Below are 24,186 nucleotides of genomic sequence, written 5' to 3'. Positions count from 1 at the left end.
GAACAGTGGCAGGTTTGTGATGTTTTAAACAGCTTCTCGTTGAGATTACGCTTCACTAATTGCACCAGAGGAAAAAAACAGACGCAGTATAACCTTGAATCATTTACGCAATTTAAAATTTTGTGTGTATTTGCCACCAACTGCACCAGTGTCGGCTATAAGTTAGTTAGCAGCAGACTCACTAACTGTGTCTGTGGGAGTCTGTCTGTGTTTCTGTCTCGGCTCAGCCTCTGACTCAGCTCCGAGCTCACCACAAACTCCAGCTCTCTCTCTCCCCTCTCTCCTCTTTCCTCTCATCTCCGTACGTTTTTGAGGCACGTTGATAAAAGCACTGGAATAAGTGAGAAATTTTATGTGTTCACATCAATTCACGCCACCGTGGGAGAGTTTTCATCCTCCTGTATCTTTCCATGGACTTTGTGTACAATCAAAATTCACTCAGCATTCTGTCTCTACACAGTCAGAGTTAAAAAAAAAAAAACAGAAAAAACCGTTGTGGGTTGATCCTACAAGTGCGTCACTCGGGTCGATTTGGTTTGTCTGATGAATTGGATGCATAACCACTGTGTTAGATGGACCAGCAGCGTAGCCTCAGTTTGTATTGATTGTAACTGGTGTTAATAATAATGCATTATACACAGCCTTTGATTTAAAAAAAAACAACACTGCTGGTGTTGATAACGTTTTAGTCTGGCCTTCAGGGCTTTTGGAGGACACCCAGTCATGAGTCACATCCAGCCCCTGAATTGGGGTCTTAGAGGCAGGTGAAGCAGGTATGGAAAATACCTGAAGGGATGTTCTGTGAAGGAGAATGGAAAAGCGTCTGAGGCTGAACGGAGGGAATAGGATGGCAGCACAGCTGACACCATGACATGAATGGAGCCAACAGATCAATATGACACACAACAAACTCAAACCTATAATTCTAAAACTGATGGAGGTTCAAACCTGGATGAGTTTGACAGCTCAGCTGTCTTCAATAATTCAGCTTCACAAAAGTTCCCCATGGATAAAGCTCTTTTCAGACCTGCCTTTGCTCTCAGACTTCTCTGTTTGTTTGAGAGACTTTTTTTTTTCCCTGCATCTTCAGCATCAACGTTACCCCTCTTTGAACCTTTGTTTCTTTATTAGTTATCATGTTCAAGTTGTAGCTCTGCTTATTTTACCTGCTAATTGTCAATCAGTCGTGATGAGCAGTGATTGATGTGAGAGCTGATCAATATAGAAAGGCCGTTTTTAATTCGCTGCCAGAGGGAGAGCTGGTAATGAACTGACATTGGGAAAACTTCAGTATATTGATGAATATTTAGATCAAAGTTTAGACCAAAGGTTCGAAGTAAATGAGTTTGGTTTAAAGAATTATAGAAACACGTGTTTGTGATAGTCTGAAACAGGTAGGTCTGTGTAATTACAGTTAAGGTGATTACCGTGGATAATAATTAGTGTTTTCATTAAGCTGACATGAAAAGACTGTGTGTATCATCTTAAACGTCTCGAGCAGCCCTCGTTTTCTGTTCTCCTGTGACCCATCATGTTCCCAGTGGATGAAACAAACCAATAAGACCACATGAAACAGTTTGCACAGAGTGTCTGTGCTTTTAATCACAACGTACCCATACAAAAAATTTCAAAAACGTTCCTGCAAAACTTCCACTATGATTACAGTGGTCTCATTCAAATGAGGAGCTAATGTCGGCCAGAACATGGCCTCATCAAAGTTAATCTGGGTTTTAGCAGAGAAGACTGGCTGTGTCCATTAAAGCTGTGGTTCTTTAACTTTTTCACATCAAGGACCCTTAACTGTTTCCAATGAAACAGGTCCATGTGCATGATAATGTTGTTTTTATATTCAATTCAGTTCAGTTTTATTTGTGTAGCACCAAATCATATTATACATGATCTCAAGGCTCTTTACAGGGTCAGGTCCAGACCTTACTTTATTATAGAGAGAAACCCAACAGCTCCCACAAAGAGCAGCACTTGGCAACAGCGGAGAAAAAACTCCTTTCAAAACTAAGAGACCATTCAAAGTACTTTACATAAGGTGATAAAATGTCAAGGGAATATTTAATCTACATATCGACACCTTTAAATATTTCTTACTTTGTCACTTTTCCAATGTGAACACAGAACGTACTGAAAACCCAGAGAGAGCTGGTGGTTGTATGGAACTGGGACAGAGCACGTGTCAGTGAGCAGGAATAAAGCAGTAAAAACAGTGGATGAATACTTCCAAAGAAAAATCATCATCTGAGCTAAACTGGGTCAGAGGCATTAATATTATTTGTGTCAAATCTAATTTTTGAATTTTCTCTCAAAGCTTTTGTCATTTGGGAAACAATTCATTGATGTCAGCTTCACAATATGACTTTTTTACCTCTGCTCCATATCCTGTCCTCATCCTCCACCTCTCTATCCCTCCCTTTGTTTTTAACTTCACACCATAACGAATGAGGCTTCTGATTTTCAGCTCACTTTACGGCTCAAAGGTAGTTTATTAATTGACTTATAATGGCTGCCTGTGCCTTACTCTCATATTCTCTCATATTCTATGTCAAAGGAACTTTCTAATGAGCTGCTAGACTGCAGCGAGACAGGGAAGGAGAGATACTGTATTTCCTCATACACTATTCTTACTCTGTCTGTACGTCCCACTGTCTGTCCGTCTCTATATTTAGATGTGTTGGTGAGCCTATTGTTGTGTGTGTGTGTGTGTGTGTGTGTGTGTGTGTGTGTGTGTGTGTGGCTGAGTATAACTAAAGATTAATATAATGTGAGTCTCTTGAGCACCGTGGTCTCCAGACTGTCCCCTGTGAGCAGTGAGGGCTCTGATCGTTCCGCAGGCCAGCTTTTGTGTAGACAGACTCCTGCCTCTCAGGACACACTCTCTCTCTCTCTCTCACACACACACACACACACACGCACACACACACACACGCACACACACACACACACACACACACACACACGCAAGACTGATGAAAGAATGAGACACTTCAGCAAATGATTAAAGGCCAAAAATCTCAGGCAGAATTGGGGAAATTTAGGTTTTTGCCCAAAATGTGTGTTCACACAAACTGACTTTGATTAGTATATGTGCACAGACAGAGGCTCAGAGTGTACAGACAAAACTGAGACTGTACCAGCTACTTTGCATAGTTTTGAATGTTGATGTCATAGATTATACTAGTATGTGTCAGCTGATTTTATCTTATCACCAGAGGTGGACAAAGTACACAGCTCCATTACCTGAGGCAACGTGTAGAGCCCCCTGGTCAAATAGTGCTTCAATACAAGTGAATGTTGTTTAGTCAGATTTTTACTTGTGTTAAATTACTGGAGTACTTGCTTTCAAAAATACTTAAGTATTCAAAAGTGCATTTTTTATGTCAACACATTGTTGTATCGTTCCACAACAACTGTGAAACAAGCTACTGAATGAACTGAGTGTAGAACCTGTAGAAATGACCACATTTGACCAACCACAGCATAAAAACAGCAACTAAGTTCATCTGGAATGAGACAAATGTTTCTCGACGCTTTCTCTTGTTGGACGATAAATTTTTGTAAACAGTGATGAAGTTTGGTCATTGTAAACACATCAAATATTTAAAACCAAAGGATTTTTTCTTTCTCTAAAATTTTAAACCTGCATTTTAGATAAGACCATGGTCCTCTGGTCTAATGCCTCATCTTTATCTAACGTAGCCATTGTTAGGACACTGCCAGGTCCAACCTGAACTGTTGCTCAGAAAAATGTTGCATTACTGTTGACCCATGACGTTTCTCCTGTGATGATCAAAATAAAAGAAAATGAATTCATTTCTGCTTCAAAGTAACTAGTACTTGAAAGAGATGTAGTGAAGTCAAAAGTACAGTATTTGTCTTTCGAGTGTAGTGCAGTAAAAGTCTTAAGTTTACACATAATACTCAAGTTCAAGTTTTCAAAAAATGTACTGTACTTAACTACAGTACTCAAGTAAATGTATTTTATTTACTGTCCACCCCTGGTTATCACAGATAAATCAGCAAACATGTCAACCAATAAATCACAGACAGCATTTTGACCTGAGAGTTTATGGTTCAACTATAAAAAATACCCCGCAGAGCACATGCTTGCATCAGATCTAATGGACCTTTATGCAAATGTTTCTTTATGTTAAAAAATAAATATAGGATTTTTTTCAGATCGTTTTGAGTCAAATATTAATAACCTCAAAAATCCATATTGATTGGCTTCTGGTTCATGTCATTAGTAAAAGCTTTGGGGCAATAAACAGATTTATTCCATTTCTGAATGTCTCATACAACTTGTTTTTATAAGACCAAACTTACATTATTCAAAAACATTTAGACAGTTTATTTACTAAATTATGATCTGAAGAAGAATCTATTTAATCTGTTTGAACTGATCAATGAGTAATTAACTGTTAAAGGCAACAGAAATCCCATCACCACCACCTGAGACTCAACTTTTCTTTTTTCTTTTCCTTCTGTTTCATCATGAAACATATATTGATGATGATGTTCTGCTTCCCGACATTTAAATGAACAATTGCTCACTTCATGTGAAAAAATAATCAATTGTTTAAACAATAAAGAAGATGATCATCAGTTACGACAGTAGATGACATTGTCTACTCTCTGTCAGTGCCTCATTTCTTGCTTGGAAACATTAAAAAAAAAAAAGTGTTTTTAAAGAATGAGGCTAGTCTTTTTCTTTATTTTTGTTATTGTCAAAAAGTCCCATTAAAAAAAAGACTAAATCAATACATTAGTCTGGTTGTGTCTGTGCCACTTAGCCCAAAACCCATTAGTTTCTACGGAAGACGTAAACTCAAAAATAGTTTCATTTAAAACAGGAGGAAATGGTGCATTTGTCGGGGACTGTTTTCAGCGGCGGACTAATGCACATTTAGTGCTGTAGTGAGTATTTGGGGCAGCAGGACGGTGTGTGTGGGACTGAGTCAGAGTAAACTACTGTGTGTGTGTGTGTGTGTGTGTTCGTGTGTTCATGGTGATAAAGGGCATTGTAACCCGGAGCAACAGTCTGACTCATTGATGTGTTTTCAATAGTTTTTGGAAACAGCGGTGCTCTGTGGCTCAGAGAAATCAGATATATGGCTTTGATACACACACAGAACTTGTTAGTAGAAGATGTTCATTATTGGTTTGGGTCTTTATGATGGATTTGGACAAAAATACAGGATATCGCCAGACTTGTCCTTTTAAAGAGGAGCTGCAGGATGAAGAAGCTTCTCTCTTTCTCTCTTATCTGTCACATTCCTCCTCTCCACACGTCTCCTTCACACTCTGTCCTCTCCTGCGAACCCCAGCTCTGGGTAGGTGTTTAAAATGCCTTTTACTAATGTTCCCTCATCCTCCCTTTTTTGCATCATTCTCTCTCCTACTCTCCTCTTTCAAGTCTAAGTGACACATCTGAAACTTTGTGAGCAGCATTAAGGGAAGTCAGACTTTGCTTAAAAGCCGGGTAGCTAAGAACAAAGCCTCTTGCTTCATCATAGTCTACAATGTGTGTGCTTGCATGTGTGTGTGTTTTGTGCAGGTGTCCATTGTGACAGCGTGTGTGAGGAGGGACGCTGGGGACCCAACTGCTCCTACAGCTGCACCTGTGAGAACGGAGGCTCCTGCTCCCCAGAGGACGGCACCTGTGTGTGTGCTCCCGGCTACCGTGGCACCAACTGCAGACGAAGTAAAGAAATTATTTATACACACACACACATTTCAGCGCACACACACATATTGTACTTCAGTCCCAGGTGCAGTTTAATGGTGGAGGAGAAGATATTTGCAATAACACAGTTAAAAAAACAGAATAAAGACCTGCTATCAAATGTATTAAAATGTACTTGAGCATCTGTACCTGTTTGACTGTTTTAACATTATTGATCTATCCATCAATCGATCATTCGAAGGATTACATGCTCCCTTGTAAGTTGAGAAAAATTCAGTAACATTTAGATTATGTCTAAATGCAGTGAACTGCAAAGTGGATGAAGGATTTCCAGAGTTAGATACAAGTTGTAATTAAATGTGCAGATCTTTTTGTGCTGAAGCTCTTTTTTTGTATTTACATGTAATTACTATTCCTTGCAGTGTTATTTTTTTCATGTCTTTAGTGCTGCATTGTTGTGTGTTTGTTGTTTTTCAGTGCAATAGTGTGAAACCATTGTGTATCATGTCATCTGCACATGAACAAGACCCACACATAAAGACTTGCTGCTACTAGAGGTTGGAAACACATTAACCTGCAAAATAACCCAGAAGTTACAGCCAATAACTGAACATATTGGAGTAAAATGAATGATTTCCCGTTCGAATTATAAGAGCGAAAAGAACAAAAAGTGGATGATATACTCAAGTACCTCAAAACTGTAATGACTCGATAAGTGTGGAGGTTCACTCTCGACCTTGGGGACACACGTACTGTTGAAAGAAACAGTCTGAGCTCAAATTCTTCACTCAACCTTTGGGAATAGCTGAGTGAAGTGAGTGACCTTTGACAGTAGGGACACACCTGTAGTTATTTAAATGCTGATGTCCATGAGTTTCTTCTACACATTAAATCATTAGGAGTCAGAATACACTGTCTACATACAAGAGGATCTTTTATTATTTTATCTTTATTGTTGTGGTTTATAATTTCAGGGTGGACTTGATTCCATTGTTGTTGTGTTTAAGTGAATCTGTTGTTGGCACAATGGTTCTTTTTTTATTTTTATTTATTTTTTTACACATTTTTCCTTTTCTCTTATTTGGAGTTTATAAGTTAAACATATGATTTACGGGAGGTCCTAGTCAGTCCCACAGACTCCCATGTTAAAATGTTCTTCACAGCAGAAATAAACATGTTTACAGCCTGGTACAGAAACTGTTCTGCTCTCTAGAGATCATTTCCTCCTTGACAGCTGCACAGGGGGCGAAGTTTTATATCACTTAACTCATTTAAATTATATTAAGGCTTAAAGTTCTGCATATTGAGGGCGTGGCCGCTTTGAGTGACAGGTGGGTGTGGCCAGACAGCGCCGCGTCACTGCAGCTCGCTCAGGTCAGTAGTTTGTGGTGTTGGTGCCTTGTGGAGGATTTTCTGACTTGTTATGAAGTTAACTGACTAACAGGATGTGAGGAAGTGTTTGCTCCTGTTTTTTGAGGTGAGCGAAATTATTATATTCGTATGTTAGCACTAATTAGCAGGCAGGTAACGGTGCTCGCGCTCACCATACCTGGCTTGTTAGCATAGCTCATTAGGTAACTAGCTGATTAGCCAGCAGATGAATTAGCCTTGGGTTAGCCCTGGAGCAAGACGCTCAGATGTGATAGCGATACTAATGCTTGCCACAGTTATTAAGTCAGGACACACACCTCTGTTTACTTTTGGATTAGCCGGGAGTCTGGCAGAGTCAGGCACAGCCAAGATGGCGGCGGTGCTGCAGTGTCTCTGAGCTACAAAACCGCTGTAGAGACACCTGTGTGACATCACGGAGGCGTCACCTCTGTGTACAGTCATGTGTGCACAGCCAGACAAGAGACTGAGACTGCTGGGGTTGGACCATCGTGAATGAAGGGTGAATGAATGAATAAGGTACAAAGAACATTGGAGGTGTTATTGTTTAAATGGCAGATGATCAATAACTGACTTAAACTTTAATCGGTAAGGTGTCTCTTCTGAAAAGCATCTTTAAAGCTCACCTTTGGCCGGTCACCTCTGTCAGTCTCTCAACACTACACCTTGAAAGCAGAAGTGTCACTGTGAGATTGAAGTCTGACAATCCATTGAGACCAAGCAGACACTGCACCAATCATGGAGCAGTGGGGAGTGTTACTTAATTATAGTATGACTTCCTGCCCCTTGACATCTGTGAACAAACACCCAACACATTGTAAATTGGAGCATCCTGGAGCTGCACGGTTTATTTCTCATCTCCACTTTATGATGTTTCTTGCCTGAAATTCAGACACAAGCACCACTCAGAGCCCAGTGAGTAGTGTATGTTGTCCTTCGAGGTGTAAGAAGGATTTATTTTAAAATCTGATTGAAGGAGAGAATTGTGAATCATCTCTTGTACAGTCTACTTGAGATGAAGTTAGAGGCTTCTTCTGATGTTGCTTGCAGTGTGAATACAAGGAGACTGTGTGTGTGTGTGTGTGTGTGTGTGTGTGTTTGTTTGTTTGTCTGTCCTTCAGCCTAACACCATTGTTGATGTGGGAATATATCACGCACCAGTTTTATTTAACTTCTCTGTGCTTCACAATGATAAATTTAGGGGCTCTCTGCTCACGGTTTAGGCAATTATCTCAAGTTGGAAAATCCTGTAGCGTGAGAGAAGTGGTAGACAGGTCTGCACCGGCTCGTCTCACCACTTAGAGTAGCATCAATTAAAGTAAATTAAAGGCCTCAGGAAGACGTACAAGGGAGGATCTGTGCAGGACGGAAAATAAAGCAAATCTAATAAACCCAACAGGTTGACCAGGGGGAGGAGATTATGTGTCGGAAGACACTGAATGTACACAGCTTTGCGTGCACACATATGGTGGACATAGATTATAGTAAACTTCATATATGTTGATTTAAAACGTAGCTTAAATTGGGACTAAGTGGACTATGAAATCCATTATTAAAATGATCAAAGAACTAATCAGAGAACTAATCAGAAGCTTCCCTTAGACTCTGAAATGGACTTCTGTCTCACACACACACACACACACACACACACACACACACACACACACACACACACACTTACTCTCTGCTCATCCACATCCTCTAACAGGAGTGTGTATGTGTGTGTTCTCTGCAGCCTGTTCCCCTGGTTTCTATGGCCATCGTTGCAGCCAGTCGTGTCCTCAGTGTATCCACAGTGACGGGGCGTGCCACCATGTCACCGGCCACTGTGATTGTCTCTCTGGCTTCTTCGGCTCCCTCTGCAACCAAGGTCAGTGGCAGCTTTCTACAGTAGCTTTGTTTTCAAAAAACAAGGTCAAGCTTCTAACCCCATGTTTATGTGTCTACTTTAAGGACAATCAGCTGGTTTTGTTTACATGTGTTATATCCTCATAAGAAGTACTGCAGCAAATTTTGCAGTCTTCATGCAAAATTCAAAGTGAAGCTTTCCAGATCCTGTAAATACTCTAAATGAAATATTGAACAGATCAGAGTGTGCACAAATGAAACTGAATTGAAAAGAGTGAAATGGTGGTTTCATGGTGAACACGTACAGTCAGTAGAAACAGCACCTACATCAGAAAGCTGAGAAACTTCTGAGAGGTAGAGAAAAAAGAAAATGATCTAATTAAAGTACCAGTGACAAAGAGATCCTGATTTTTGTTCCATAATGCACCATCCTGCCATGTTAACAGCCATTTGTTTCAAACATCCTCAATTTCCAAGACTAAGCTGAGACAACCCTGATAACATCAACACAACCCATGAGCTGTACTGATCTTCATGTGCAAAAATCTGTGGAACCACCTTTAAACAATCTCTCCTCCTCTCCCATTGCACCCATCGTACGGTATTTCCCTTTCCCCAAAAATTTGTTTATTGAATTTTCTACAATGGAAAAATGTAAAAAAAAAAAAAAAAAAGTTGCATTACAAGTTGCATTGTTTTGTCAAATATAACATCAAAGGTAACAGAACATGTCTATAAAGTGCAGTACAAATACATCAACAATGTTTTCTTAAATTTGACAAGTGAACTGATCATATTACATCTAATTTTCCCCATTTTAACAAAGTGAAAAATGTCATGGATCCATAAAGAGTGAGAACATGTGATTTTCACCTCGGTAAAATCAGGCATCTGACTGATAAGGTAACCGTCACACTGTACTTCCATGTTGTATAAAACCTGCAACTTCACAGTTTTCAGAGTGACACAAGTTTTAACTTGGACCAACTTCCTTATGGAGAGAAGCTTAGTTTGTCCACTGTTGTTTCATGATGTGCTGAAGTCATAATGTGACTGCAGAGCTCATAAATCCACAAGACACAAAGTGTGAACGTCTCTGACTTTGTACATAGACGCTGATGCAATATATTCTCCCTACAACTTCCCTACCCTTTGCAGCAGGGCTTTGAGACTCTCTGCTACTGATTGCTCACCTGAAAACTGCTGCAGACACTCGCTCCTACTCCTGCTGTTCATATGATATTTGATAAGCACCATCTCCACACCATTGTCCACCTGGAGGCCAGAATCTCTGCAAACCTGATGCACATGCAGTTCTGTCTGCTGTTACTATATCAGGTGTCTGAATAAGGAGGTGGCACATACCATCTCAGGCAAGGGCAGATATGTGTCAAGCAGATCCTGAAAATTACAGTTTACACTTTAGTTGAAAGTTGGCAATTGTGAAAAAAAGCGTGGTGAAGTCTTTTGGTCCTAGAAATGTCACCATGAGACATGTCCACCTACTGCCCGCATTGAAAATGTGACAGCGTCAGAAATGTAGGACCAAAGTCTGACACTGTGACAGCTGCCACAGCCCACCTTTACAAACCAGCCAATCCAAGCAGGACATGAATTTTTGGTTTTGCTGAATTTCTAAAGCCTAAGAGTCAAGCAGACTTTTTTACTCCATCGGTAGTGCTTGTCGGACAGTTGGATAGCATCAACACCTTTCCAGTGGCGGATTAGTGGGGGTCTGTGTCCAGTCATTTCTTTAACTCTCTGAAACAGACGCTCTGACATTCAGACCTACTTCACGCTGTGACTGCTCAGCTGTGTGGAGGTGAGAAAGAAGCCAAGGTTTGAACTTCTCTCTCTCCTTCTCTCTAGTGCTCCTTTTTTTGTTACACAACCATTTCTCTAACTTTTTATATGAAGAGCAAAGAAAATGTCCCTTGTCCCCAGATTTAAACATTATCATGTCTCCATCCTACGGTGGATCTGAGAGCTCAACACAATGCAACAAATTCAGAAAACACCTTCATCAATTTAACAACACATGTACTGCAAATACTCACAACACAACCAAATTCACAACACATCAGAAGTGTCGCCAGGGGACACAAAAAATGATGAACCTGGCTGGGATGCACTTGCGTGGATTTATTATTATGCAGGTATTATAATACAGCCATGCTCTCTTGTTGTTCAACACTTTTAATTTCAAAAGTCATAAACCATGCAACAAGAAGTGCGTTGTTTGCTTTTGTTGCGTGTATTTGTATGTGTTTTCTTAAGCTGCAGTATGTTGAGCTCTCAGGGCCACTGTACCACCCTCTCTGTGACGGCTGGCTCACTGGTTCACCTTCGAGTGTGGCTGTTTGGATCAGGTTTTGATTTCTGACAGCACATCATACAAACTAGTTTTTATAGTCCGTAAACCGGCCTTGTTGCAGAGGGATAATGTGAGCTGACGTTGTCAGCTGACATTATACTGATGACGTTGTGCATCAGTATTGTGTCTCCCCTTTCAGTTTTTCTACGATTCAGCAGATACACATCTCACAATCTGACATGCCTGCAAACTGATACAGTTCACTCTGACACAGATTGTGACCGAGATATTTTTAGCCTCATCTCACACGGTGCGACATCCAAAGAATGTGCAAGATCAGTGTTATCACCTAGTGCAAGGAGCGATGAGATCAGAGCCTGTATGCCACCTATCCTGTCTTCACATATTCTGCAGTGCTCCTCCGGCCGGCCTTCCTTTGTGCACAGTGAAACCCTTGTAGATGGTGCAGAATGCAGCCGCCCATCTGGTCTTCCATCAGCCCGAAAGGACACGTCAATCCACTGCTCATCGACCTCCACTGGCTCTCCATGGCCGACTGAATCAAATTCAAGTCACTAATGCTGCTTTCAGAGTGACTCCTGGTTCTGCAACATCTGCTTGAACTCAATCAGCCTTATGCTCCTTCTCAGCCTCTGTGTTCCTCCAAGGAATGTTGTTTGGCATTTCCATCCCACACAAGACAACCTCAGTCCAGACTGTTCTGGTCTGTGTTTCCCTGATGGTGGAACCAGCTACTGAAGTCTGTCAGAGCAGCAGTGTTTCTCTCCTTCTTCAAGAACCTGTTGAAGACTCATCCTCTCCTCTCATAACACCTAAACATGTTCGACTAGCACTTACTGTGCACTCTTGGTGCACTTCCTTATACAATCTCCTTGCACTTATTAAATAGATGTGGTACTTAATACTTACACCCAGGTGTCCTACTGCACTGAAGCTCACTGATTTCCCTCACTTTTAAGTCGCTTTGCAGTGTTTTCTATTACGTATGTGCTCAATATCATTTTGTTTTGAAGTTCAGTTTTTTTAGTTGATTAATTAGTCAAACTCTTTGTGTAGAACTATTATTCTCATATTTGTTATTTTGTAAATGCCGTCTCTTACGTTTTCTTACCACCAGCCAGGTTCTTGAACACAAGTTCCTCAAGTACAGCTGGTAAACAATTTAGCCAGCACAATCACCCCATTTAGAGAACCTTTCTCTAATAAAACTTGAGGTGAAAAGTGAAAGCCTGCATAAAAAGCAAAGCTCTTTTAATGTACATTTCTTTGGAAATGGTGGTAATGGAAAAAAAAGTCAAACCTTGAGCTTGGCCTGTGCTCCTTTTTACTTCTCCCACCTATTCAATTTTTTCTAAATTATCTTTTTGTCAGTTCCTCTTGTGCATCAGTATTTTAGTCTGCAGGTTAAACAGGTGTTAATTCTCCTATGAAGGCAGTTGGCCTTCATGCGTTGATTCATTGCCAAGTCGAATTTTAAATAGAGACAGTGGAGGAGTGTGCCGTGAAATATTCATCATCATTAAACATGAAGATGGCCTCAGTTATGCCCCATCCTACATTAGCCATTCTGCTGGCCACTGCATCTTTGAGCAGGCCCATAGATAACCAGACGAGCCTTGATGAATCAGATGTCCACCACAGGGGCTTTTAACCGCCTGACGAGCCAATCCCACTCCATCTCTGCTCCCTCCATGTTGGATACCCCTTTGTACAAGCTAATGATGTTATTGACTGGTAAACTCTTAAGGGGTCTGTTGCATCTTAGAAGAAAACAACTCATTGTGTGTTAATTGTTAACTGAGACAAAATAGTTTTTCACCGCTCTAATGGAGAAATCAAATTTCTCCTCCAAGTGGAAACGGTCCAAGATGGAAAATTTACACAACAGGAATCTCCTGCTATAAAAGAGTGTACACTGTCATAGCCAATCTCTACAAAACAAAGCAAAATAAACCACATTTTACCCTCAGACAACCAGAACAAATCAGGACTCTTTATTTAAATTTTGAATGGTTAACTCCTAAAGGCTGCTGGGAAATAAAACACAAAATGAAATTCATCTTCAACAAGACTAAAAACAAGCAAATGCTTTTATATCAGCCTGCTTTGATCTCTCTTAGCTCTTAACAGGAATTTTCTGTAAATAATATTTAAGATGTTATTCTGTGTAGGTTTTTTTCATTTGAATGTATCTTTGGCTTGTTCCACATAGTCTCTTTCTTTTGTTACTACTTTATAAATATTTAATCATTTCAGTATTTTTTGTTTAAATATACAGTTTTACATCACAGTTCAAATTGTTCCTGAAAATAAAATGCAGTCATAGTTTCAACCCAGGCCTGAATGAACAAAAAACTTTGACAAGTGTTGCTTGATTCATGACTATAGCCCGATAATTTAGGCTTATTAAGAATAACATCATGTTGTGGTTCATATTAACAGTTGTTACCATGATACACCTCCTCCTACACTCACTACACCTGCTCTTTAGTCAAATGTCTGTGGCCTGCAACCCTGTGAGGCTGTGATACGTTTCAAATAACAGAAGATAAAGTTGATGAATGGAGGAATAATGTTGGGTAAGACATGTGGAACTTTACCACTGACCTTATTAGACCTTCTCAGACTTGTCAGACTCAGCTCAACAATGGACGTATGTAGAGAGCTGGTTACTGTGTTCAGTGCAGGTTCTCCATTCATTTAAATGAAAGCAACACACCAGTCATACTCGCTTCAATATGAACGTGAACACAAGAATTAAAGTCTCTGGCTGATTCACTGCCTGGTGGCTGCACATGTGAGTGGCATCAACATAATTCACTGACCTAATGGCTCACACACTGATTACACAGAGTTTTCTGATGCTCAAAAAAAATTAGTTCAGTGTTTGCAGCCTTGTCTTTGATGATGATTATGTATGGGCTGATGTGTGCCACATGACCTGCAGTTCACACTGTGGCCACTTTCATCAGCCAGTGCTTTCCAGCCTTCTGAAGCTTGTGACCTGGAGGCAAAGCGATGTCACCGTCCACAGAAGGATTTTTTTTCTTTGTGTTTTTTAGATGTAAAAGTATAAGAAGAAAAAAGCAGAGACTGGAGTGAGAAAGTTTTTTTCTGCTTTTTTTTATCCTATTAATCATCTTATGACCCCTTAGATTTGTCTTGTGACTTGTTCTGGGGCCCTGATCCTCAGGTTGTGAACTGCTGGTCTAAGCCATACTTTGTCAGCCTTAGGTTAACATCTAGCTGCACCTCATCAGACTCAGCTGTCCTCAGATTTACAGTACAGTGTTGATGATTAGCAGTCATGCTAACGTTATAGCATGTCTGTATACCAGTGTTCCCATATTAGACCGCTGCGTTAACACCAAGCTGATTTTGGAGGTTTTCAGTCAGGACTTAATTTGATGGGACTTTTGACCTGGTGGTGGCTCTAGAATAATGAGGCTTTCAGACAGAACATGACAACGGCACCGCTGTGCTCTGAAACACATTATTTCCAATGGTGTGCGCCACACCACAACGGTTTGTGGCTGCGCCAAGCAGAGTATGTGCAGCGCAGTACGCCATTCATCGAGCTGCGTGCTGTGACGAACACTTGTGCGGCCAATGGAAACAAGGCATCGAGCAAGAAATGGAAAGTAAACGGAAAGAAGTTTCCTAGTTCCTTCACTCGCCTAAATTCCCCAGGCTTCTCTCTGTACCTGATGACACCCACAGCATCTGCTTTTTATGTATTAGAAGGGTAGTGCTGGCAATGATAGACTGAACACTGCAAGAGCGTCCCACTTCGTAGTGATGTATTCTGCTGGAAGTTTGGAAAACTCTGTCCTCCACGACTCCCCTGAGCAGCGCGGTGACCCGAGTGGCGAGCGCAGCACAAATCACATTCTGTCTGAAATCCCAAAGGATCAGCCACATTATCACGATTCATCCTCTGAGGAACACGACGGTGTGAACCAAACCTCATGACGATCCAGTACTTGTTGATGTTTGATTGGCGACCAAAGGACCAAGCGACCTCACTGCAAACTCACATTTAATGTGGGGAGCAACAGACCAATCCCTCTCCTGCTAATTATTTCTACTAAACTCTCCTGGTTTCAGTCGTACAGCCATGAGTCTATGACTTTGAACTCAGCTTTTCAGACACTAGTCATACATTGGTAACTGTTACGTAAGTGGAGGGATTTCATTGAGGCGTTCATTATGATTTTAATTGCAGTTGTATTCACAGTAAAGAATCCCCTTCTGGGTTTTATTCTTTTAGAGAAACAGTGTGCACGGCTAATGGCTATTAGAAGCATAGACAGGCTAAACTTATTAATAAAGACAATCAATTTTATGTAACAGGTGGAAAATGTGGGAAATGCAAATCAGTGCAGAAGAGTAATGTAAAAATAATGAATATCCACACAGTTGATGTATTTATCTGATCCAACATCTGCCTTAACTTTAAGACCAGAAAGAAATGGCACACATTAATGAAACTGTAATATTGCTGCAGTGTTTTATGAAGACGTCTACAAGCTACACACTGTATCTCTTTTTATGCACTGTTACAATTATACAATAGAAATACTCCTTAAACATTTAAGGGTTGATGTCATGAGGTCAAGTTAACTGCCAGCTCATAATAATATTTCTAACTTTTACTCTCTATGATGGTTCAGCCTCACTTCATCTTATAAAGTCTTATAAATGCTGTTTTAACTTAATAAGCTCGCAAATTTCAGATAAAACCGAACTCTACACTGAAATATTACACGCAGAAGTAGCAGTATGTCATCTGATGTTAATTGGCAATAATCAAAACACCCCCGAGCATATTAATATATTACTACACTACAGTTTCTGTGTCTCAATATTTTATCAGTGTAAGTACATTTGGTGAAATCTGAATTTTAAAAAAAAGAAATATTACATCCTTAAGCAACAGGATGTGCATTACCCGAAAATGATTAACTGGAAAACAAAGTAAATTTGTGGAAAGCTTCTTCTGGCTCTTTTAGGTGCTCGGTGTGACAAACTTTGAGCTTTTTTTTTTTTTTTTTCTTGCTGACTACCTGTGTTCTCAGCCTGAGCTTATTGAATTAGAAGCATTCAGCAGTGATGATTAATTTCAGACTGTTAGGGTAGGTATGTTTCAAACAAGAGGAAAATCCGATTAAATTGTAACTAATTGCTCATCAAATTGAAGATAATTGAAGATTATGATGATTAACATGAGTTTAGAATGTTACACTGAAAGAGAAGGTCACAGTCGATGAATCATCATTACGACTGATGCTTCCTGTAAGACACTTGAATTCTCCATGAATCATATTTTTTACTCTTGTACAGTGAATCCGTTCTGCTTACAGTATTTCATTTCCAAATGTTTGCTTTATTCTGCTCAGGATTTTTGTCAGAAAGTTGGTTTGCTTCCTCTCCTTCCCACTCTGTGATTACAGTTGTAAAAAAAAAAAAAATAGAAATTTCAAAATAATATTTGTGTCACTTATTCATTATTTTTTTAGTGTCTGTAGAATATGTGAGTCATATAAAATCAAATAAAATTTCATACAGATTACAGATATTGCATATTGCTTAATACTGTAAATCTGGTGCCACGCCCCATGCCACACCCACCTGGACCCACTCAGAGATGTTTTTTGGTTCTAAATACCACAAATATATCTTCTGATGGATGTAAACACTTCAAATAAAACACAGAAGTGTAAAATATGGGACCTTTAATTAGTTTTGTTCTTCGTTGACATTCAATGAAAAACAAAAACAAAAAACCTGAAAGCTTTTTGACATGAAATGTAAAAACATGGTAATGCATAGATTTTTTTAAATATATAGTTAATGATCATAACATTGTCTGATGTTTAAACTTTTTCATCTACTGCTTCAATTTTTTCACAATTTCATTATGTTCTATAAGAAAAAATAATTATTAGAGTGAATTGTAATGTGTCAGTGTCTAGTGTTTAATGTCTGCTGATGCTGCTCCTCCTAAAGCATTAGTGTGTGAATGACATGTATTTTCTTTGTTTGGTATACTTAAGCAGTGTCTTGTAATCTCATGTCTGGGCCAAATATTTGATGTCACAGGAATAAAATAAATTAATTTTATGTCCTTGAATTCATGAGAGTGATTGAAAATTTGAGCAAACATGGCACCCCTGTAATTTAACGGTGTAGGGGCTGATCACGGCGCTGACGTTTGTTGCATGTCAATCACAATCTCTTCCCCCTCAGTTCTCAGCTGTCATATTCTCTAATAAAGGTTTTAAAAAGTGACAAAGATACTTATAAAAATGTGGGAAAAGAAGAAAGCCTTGTTCATGTTGCGTATGTTGTTGTTTAATCTGTATGTGCAGACAGAATTTTATTGTACGTACTCACTTAGACCTGATTTTTTTTTGTATTGTTTTAATGAAGTCATGTTAGCTGACTGACTGACTGTGTGTGTCTGTGTGTGTGTGTTTCCCACAGTGTGTCCCAGTGGAAAGTACGGTAAGGCCTGCGCTGAGACGTGTCAGTGCACCAACAACGGCACTTGTAATCCCATCGACGGCTCCTGTCAGTGCTACCCCGGCTGGATCGGCGAGGACTGCTCCAAACGTGAGACGCAACAAATAATCTGTCCTCCTCTTTCACACACTCGTTCTCTCTGTTCTCCCCTCGGCTCGTATCGAGCAGTCAGAGACAATGGAGGGAAAAAAATCTAAAGGCAATTACTCCACTGGCTCTGACATTAATTATCCATCTTGCGCTGAACAGAGCTCCCACAAACACTCAGTCAATTGTGAAGCTAATGAAGCTGCAGACTGTCCAGGGCTCTGTCATGTCCGCTCCTCAGGCTGATGACGTGTGTTGGTGTGTTTGGGAAGAGATTGTGTGTATTTATGTGTTTGTTTATCTCTAACTGTGTGTGTGTATGTGTGTGCGTGTGTGCGTGTGTGTTATTGACAGCTTGTCCTCAGGGCTCATGGGGCCCAGACTGCATCCACACATGTAATTGTCACAACGGGGCCCAGTGCAGCGCCACAGACGGAGAGTGTAACTGCAGCCCTGGATGGACAGGACTCTACTGTACTCAGCGTAGGTCACACACACACACACACACAAAGATCTAATAAGAGAAACCGATGCAGCCTCACTTTTTGCAGCGGAGTGACTGAGGGCTCCTGCTTTGAATACTTCATAACTACACCTCCATCTGGTGGCAGATACTAAAACTACATCCCTGAAAATGTTCATTCCTCATTTCCTTTCCTACTGTGCATCCTCCTTCTTTTTGTGACCTTGCACTGTTTGATATATATAAAGTATAAATCCTCATTTCAGGAAGCTAAAGAGTCATTGAGTTATTTTAAAAGCCTTTTCGGTTAAAGCTCAGGGTCCGTGAAGCAGCTTTTGATTCATTAGGTCTTTTTCTCTGAAATCACCTTCAGTTGGTTCAGACCAAGTAAACAAATGAGCCGTTGTTTCCTTTTAGTTCTGGTCTGGTTCACACTGATTTTAACCATGAGGAACAAACAGGAAGTCAGATCATCAGCACAACAATGACTCTGTCTCGTCTGTTACTGCACCTGATGTGTTTACTTGTTAATTATTCTCTAGTGTCAGACGTACAGAACTCACCAAAAACTAACTGAGTGTCATGAGCATCATTAGCTGAGACTGCAACAGTACCTTCAGTGTAATAGACAGTGACAAAAGAAGAAGAAGCTGTAATATTACAGCGATAGTTTCAGGGAACTGTTAAAACAGATGCAGTGAGATACAAGCAACAAACCTCCTTTGAGGTAATTTAAAATACATTTCTGTGTTTGTTTACAACATGTGAATATTATGTTTCTTGACCTGAGTCAGAGTCGTTCTTAGAAATGTCTCTGAAGCAAGAAGAGGGACAGTTAACTAGTCCAGAGAGAGTTCAGGTTCTCTGAGCAGCGGTTTAAACCTCCTCCATGTTGTTCCCACTGTGACAGAACAGATTAGCAAATCCCAGAAAACATGGTGGATCATCTCTCAGATACCGAGTCTGGAGAAAGGAGAAGTTGAATGAATCCTGGTTTAGAGACTGAAAACGATGCAGACAGTGTACAGACGTTCAGTTGTTGTGTCCTCCTCTCCAGGTTGTCCGACAGGCTTCTACGGCTTTCAGTGTGCGGAGGTGTGTCGCTGTCAGAACGGGGCGGACTGCGACCACATCAGCGGACAGTGTTCGTGCAGGACGGGCTTCATAGGACAGAGCTGTGAACTCAGTGAGTGTGTTTGTGTTTGTGTCGTGCATCAGCACATACGCAGCTGCTGCAGCCAAGTGATGACACAAGATGAGGCGATTCCAGCTTTGTTTTCTAGCTCGGCAATAATCCGTCCATGATTCCGTTTAAACGATGTCACACAGAGTCTGTTCCACCTCTGATCAGCTCAGGACGGGTGTCGTCAGGGGTGTTGCAGGTTTGGGGGGGTTGGGAGAGACCAGGAACAGCTGTATATACTGTAGGTAATGGTGTTATCAATAATGAGAGAGAGAGAGAGAGAGAGAGAGAGAGAGAGAGAGAGAGCGCGCGAGAGAGCGAAGTGTCCTATTGGGAAAATAGGGAACTATAAGCTCTCCAAGGTACGATGGTGCCTGACCATTAATGGCTTTGTAGGTGAGGAGGAGGATTTTAAATTCTATCCTGGATTTTACAGGGAGCCAATGCAGAGAAGCTAACACATGAGAGATGTGATCCCATTTCCTAGTTCCTGTCACTACTTGTGCTGCAGCATGTCACAGTGTCCTGCAGTACACCTGCACATCACTGCAGCAGGGTGTGAAGTTAGACCACTGGAGTTTATCTGTCAGTGTCACAGCAGCAAAAAGAAGCACAAAAACAGATGCACAGTGTTGATATGGATGGACAATAACACAATATCTTCACTGTTTACAGCTCTGTCTGTAATATCTCTGGTGTATGGGCCCAGATTTGGCAGTGTAAATAACTGTGATCCTTTATATTGGATTTTATACATTTATATATGACATACTTGATAAGTGAGGTATTTAATTTGCGGGACTGGACAAAAAGAGACATTTCTGTTTTATTATTTAATCAATAAACAATTTCTCAGTTTTTACAGGCGATGGATTCTCACTCTATCATGTACAATAAAAAATAGAACTACTCTGTAGTACAGACACATACATAGATAGAAACTACAAAAGTGTGTTGTTAAAACAAATAATCACAAATAAAGCTGATAAATACAATCAGTTTAGGTGTTTTACAGGAAAATGACAAGACAGAACAAACAACTGGTGACTGATGGACATGAAAGATAGAAATCAAACCATAAACTCTAATAAACACTAAAATGGATAAAAGCACGTAAAAAAGATAATTTCTATAAAGCCTTAAAAAAAAAAGAAACAAGTAATAACAACAAAATTGATAAAGATAATCCTGACATAAGTTAAAGAGGCAGGTTTTAGGTTTAAGATCCTTGTCAGGCTGCTGTAACACCTCGGAGTGTAGAAACTAAAACCTGCCTCACCTCGTTCCAGAGGAGCTGAGGGTTCTTTAAAGCTGCACTTGAGAAATGAAATGAGGGAGGTGTGTAAAGTCTCTCTTGTCTGGAGCAGGTAAAAAATATTATGTTTCAAAAGTCAAAATATTTGTCATTATTGTCCGTTTTTCACCTTTCAGCAGTTTCATGAACATGAACTGAACCCAAAATTTTAAACATCTCCTCATAATCATAGTTCTGAGTGTTGACTTGATCGTCTTTAATATTTGTGTTCTCACCTGTCAGAGTTTAAGATGCATTAACCTCCTGCTCATGTGTGCAGAGTGTCCTGCAGGGACGTTTGGCTACGGCTGCCAGCAGCTGTGTGAGTGCATGAACAACGCCACCTGTGACTACGTGACAGGAACCTGCTACTGCAGCATCGGCTTCAAAGGCATCCGCTGTGACCAGGGTGAGAGCTAATGGCTCTGCACTGAGCTGAATAAGAGGCTCTGAAGCTGCATCTTTAGATGTGGGTTCAGATGAATCATAAAGATAAGATGACGGGGAAATGCACAGACATTTTATGGAGATTCAACTGAAGATTCATACAAAAATCCACATAAGATGGTGAAGGAGTTTCTATAAGATGAAGGTACAAAGAGTTCTGAGGGTCTGATGGACTGAAATGTCTGGTTATTGTTCTGTATTTTACAGTTCGTATGAACTTTTCTGTCTTGTACTTTTTTTTTTAGCAAATAAGCAAAAGATTTTCCATCACCTATAATGATGTGAAAGATTTTTAGGACCCTCCTCTACCTGCTCAGCAGCAAAAAGCCGACAGGCACAGTCAGAGAGCAGCTGGTGAACATGGAGCATTTAGCAGCTACAGAGCCAGATGTTTCCCTCAGGAGCTGGTGGAGACCAAACACAGAGTGTTGTGTTCACTACTTTTTTCCTTTGTCCCAAGTGGCCAAAAAATTTAAGTCTAAAAATCTGAAGTAAGAAAAAATAACGAACAGCACTACACAGGTGTAGTTAGCTGCATTTTCCATCTGTCAGCATTTTGAAATGTGATGTTTTTGAAGCAGCTAACAGAGCTGCAAACAGGTTGAAAAACAGTCATGTGAACATTCAAAGCTTCCAAGTGTAGGTGAAATACATCAACAAAAAGAAACAGAGGTAACATATGGTATGATAGCATTTACAAATACAGTACTGTTCATTAACATGCAACCTCATTTGACCCTCAGTTACAGCTGTGCCTGCAGTGGTGATGTAGTGAAGTCAAACTCTTTTGTTTCTGGATATATTATGCCTAAAGTTTCAATATTTTTATGAGGCAAAATCCCTGAGTAAAAATAGACTGACAGAACATAGACGTCTTATTTTGAAACTTTCATTTAGAAACAAAATGAGTGATTGAAGTTGGCTATGGCTGCAGGTGTTATTAATGTGTTGATACATGACTTCATTTAAAATATCTTTTGTTTCCCTCAGCGGCTCTGATGATGGAGGAACTGAACCCCTACACCAAGATCAGCCCGGCACTGGCGTCGGAGCAGCAGTCAGCCGGAGCCGTCCTGGGCATCATCTTCCTGCTGCTGCTCATCATGGCCATGCTCGGCCTGGTCGTCTGGTTCCGCTACCGGCAGAGAGAGAAGGGCCACCATGTGCCCAAAGTCACCTACACCCCCGCCCTGCACATCAACTCCACTGACTACTCGCTCTCAGGTAAGACATCCTCACCTGTGGGAGTCTGTCTGTACGTCCAGGCAGATTGAACAACGTATACCTGGGCTACACTGATGAGAATTATCATGATCTATTATTTTTCGATTAATCGTTTAGTCTCTAATGTCTGAAATTAATGAAAAATGTCCATCACTTGTCTGAATAAAGGCTCTAAAAAATATCACAAATCTTCAGTTCAATATTCTACTGTCAGTGATGTAAAACTGAGAAGAGGCTGGAACAAGCCTTTTGTTGGATAAATGATCTAAACGATTAATCGATTATCAGAAGCAGCTGATATTTCAGCCCTGAACATGAATGTTGCTCCACTTGGTTCCTTCACTTTAATCAGCAGCTTTGGACGACAGCGACACGTTCAGTGATTAAACACCTCATTTCAGTTCATCAGGTGCACAGTGTGTGTGTGTGTGTGTGTGTGTGTGTGTGTGTGTGTGTGTGTGTGTGTGTGTGTGTGTGTGTGTGTGTGTGTGTGTGTGTGTGTGTGTGTGTGCGCGCGCGCGCGCGTGTGTGCACACGCACATGTATGTTGTGGTTTCTGTGCTGATGCTGTGGCGACAGCAGGGCTGCAGTGCACAGGCCTGCTCTCCTCTGCAGATTCCTCTCCCAGTAACAGCTCTGCAGGACGCTGCTTCTCCAACCCGAGCTACCGCACCCTGGGGCCCTGCACCTACGCCGCGCACTACGCCAAGCCAGACAAGAGGAGCTCCACCAAGGTGGGTCGAGGAGAGTTTCCACTTGTGCTTGTGCTTGAGGAAAACACAAGACAAGAGTTTCTCACTTAGTACCAGTGGTATCCAGCCATGGAGCTAGTTTTGTTTTTGTTGGCCTTTATTTTAAGATTGAGCCTCCACCAACACAGTGGAGGTGAACAGAACTTTGTCTCTGTCCAGAACCAGAATGATCCACAGGCCTCATGGTGACAGGTCTTTATATGAATCACTTCCTACAACAGGAAGTCTCTAAAATCACTGAGTGAACTTCCTTTTACTATTTACTGTATTCAAGAGAAAACAGAAGTAGTTAATGATCAGCTTGTTTTTACAGCCATAATTAAAAGATAACTAATTGGATCATATTAACAAATGTCACAATACAAACGTCTTAAACCAGTTAGTGTTAATTAAACCTCTGACCAGTTGACTTTTTGTTAAACCCGAGTCCTGAACAGTGGTTTCAAGTATAGGAAAATTAAAAAATCAAATGCGTTCAAGGAAAAATGTAAGAAAGCCATGTTCATGAAAACATGTATGTAGCCATTCTTCTACAGGAGTCTTCTTATAAAACAAGTCTGAATTTCAACCAACTCTCAAAGCTAACGTTAGCTTCAGTGGCTGCAGTTGATATGTTTCTGTGACAGTCGTCATTTCAGCAGTATGAACAGTTGTGTGTAGAGGTGAGAAGCTGCCTCCCTGTGTGTGTTCAGTGTTAAATCAGCCACCAGCTGAAGCTACAGTAAATAATAATTAAACTCAGAGTCAGTTTCTCCTCGTTGACGTCACATTGGTTCACACGTTTGGATGAAGTCTTGATATCCTGCTGCAGCTGTGCCATCTGAGTCATTTCTTTAAGAATGTGTTTGTCTGTGTGTTTTCCAGATGAAGACAAAGAAGCGACACAGGAACAGTGCTCCAGAGTGGGGCGCCTACTGTAACCTCAGTGAGCTGGGTCAGTCTGA

General features: G+C 40.6%; 1 protein-coding gene across 11 annotated transcripts in view; it reads left to right on the top strand.

The window, feature by feature from the left end:
• The window catches only part of LOC139628234 (multiple epidermal growth factor-like domains protein 11), a 138,973-nt gene that overhangs the window by 107,406 nt on the left and 7,381 nt on the right, over positions 1 to 24,186 (top strand). For 7 of the 11 annotated variants that reach the window (XR_011692725.1, XM_071489717.1, XM_071489716.1 and 4 more), the window contains 9 exons: positions 5,567 to 5,713; positions 8,820 to 8,954; positions 17,754 to 17,882; positions 18,234 to 18,362; positions 19,400 to 19,528; positions 21,100 to 21,228; positions 22,257 to 22,490; positions 23,070 to 23,224; positions 24,107 to 24,176. Coding sequence is in view for 10 of the 11 variants with exons in the window: in XM_071489717.1 (XP_071345818.1) it covers positions 5,567 to 5,713; positions 8,820 to 8,954; positions 17,754 to 17,882; positions 18,234 to 18,362; positions 19,400 to 19,528; positions 21,100 to 21,228; positions 22,257 to 22,490; positions 23,070 to 23,224; positions 24,107 to 24,176 (1,257 nt within the window). In the remaining variant the exon portion in view is untranslated. Of the gene's footprint in view, positions 1 to 5,566; positions 5,714 to 8,819; positions 8,955 to 11,660; positions 17,730 to 17,753; positions 17,883 to 18,233; positions 18,363 to 19,399; positions 19,529 to 21,099; positions 21,229 to 22,256; positions 22,491 to 23,069; positions 23,225 to 24,106; positions 24,177 to 24,186 lie in introns of those variants that run through there. The other 4 variants (XM_071489720.1, XM_071489719.1, XM_071489721.1 and 1 more) reach the window with 4 other exon arrangements.

This window comes from Trachinotus anak, unplaced genomic scaffold, assembly GCF_046630095.1.
Source record: "Trachinotus anak isolate AG129_WGS33_773 ecotype Australia unplaced genomic scaffold, CSIRO_AGI_Tana_v1 ptg000011l, whole genome shotgun sequence".
Taxonomy (NCBI): Eukaryota; Metazoa; Chordata; class Actinopteri; order Carangiformes; family Carangidae; genus Trachinotus; species Trachinotus anak.
Note: the sequence above shows the minus strand (reverse complement) of the source record. Positions and strands in the feature narration are given on the sequence as shown.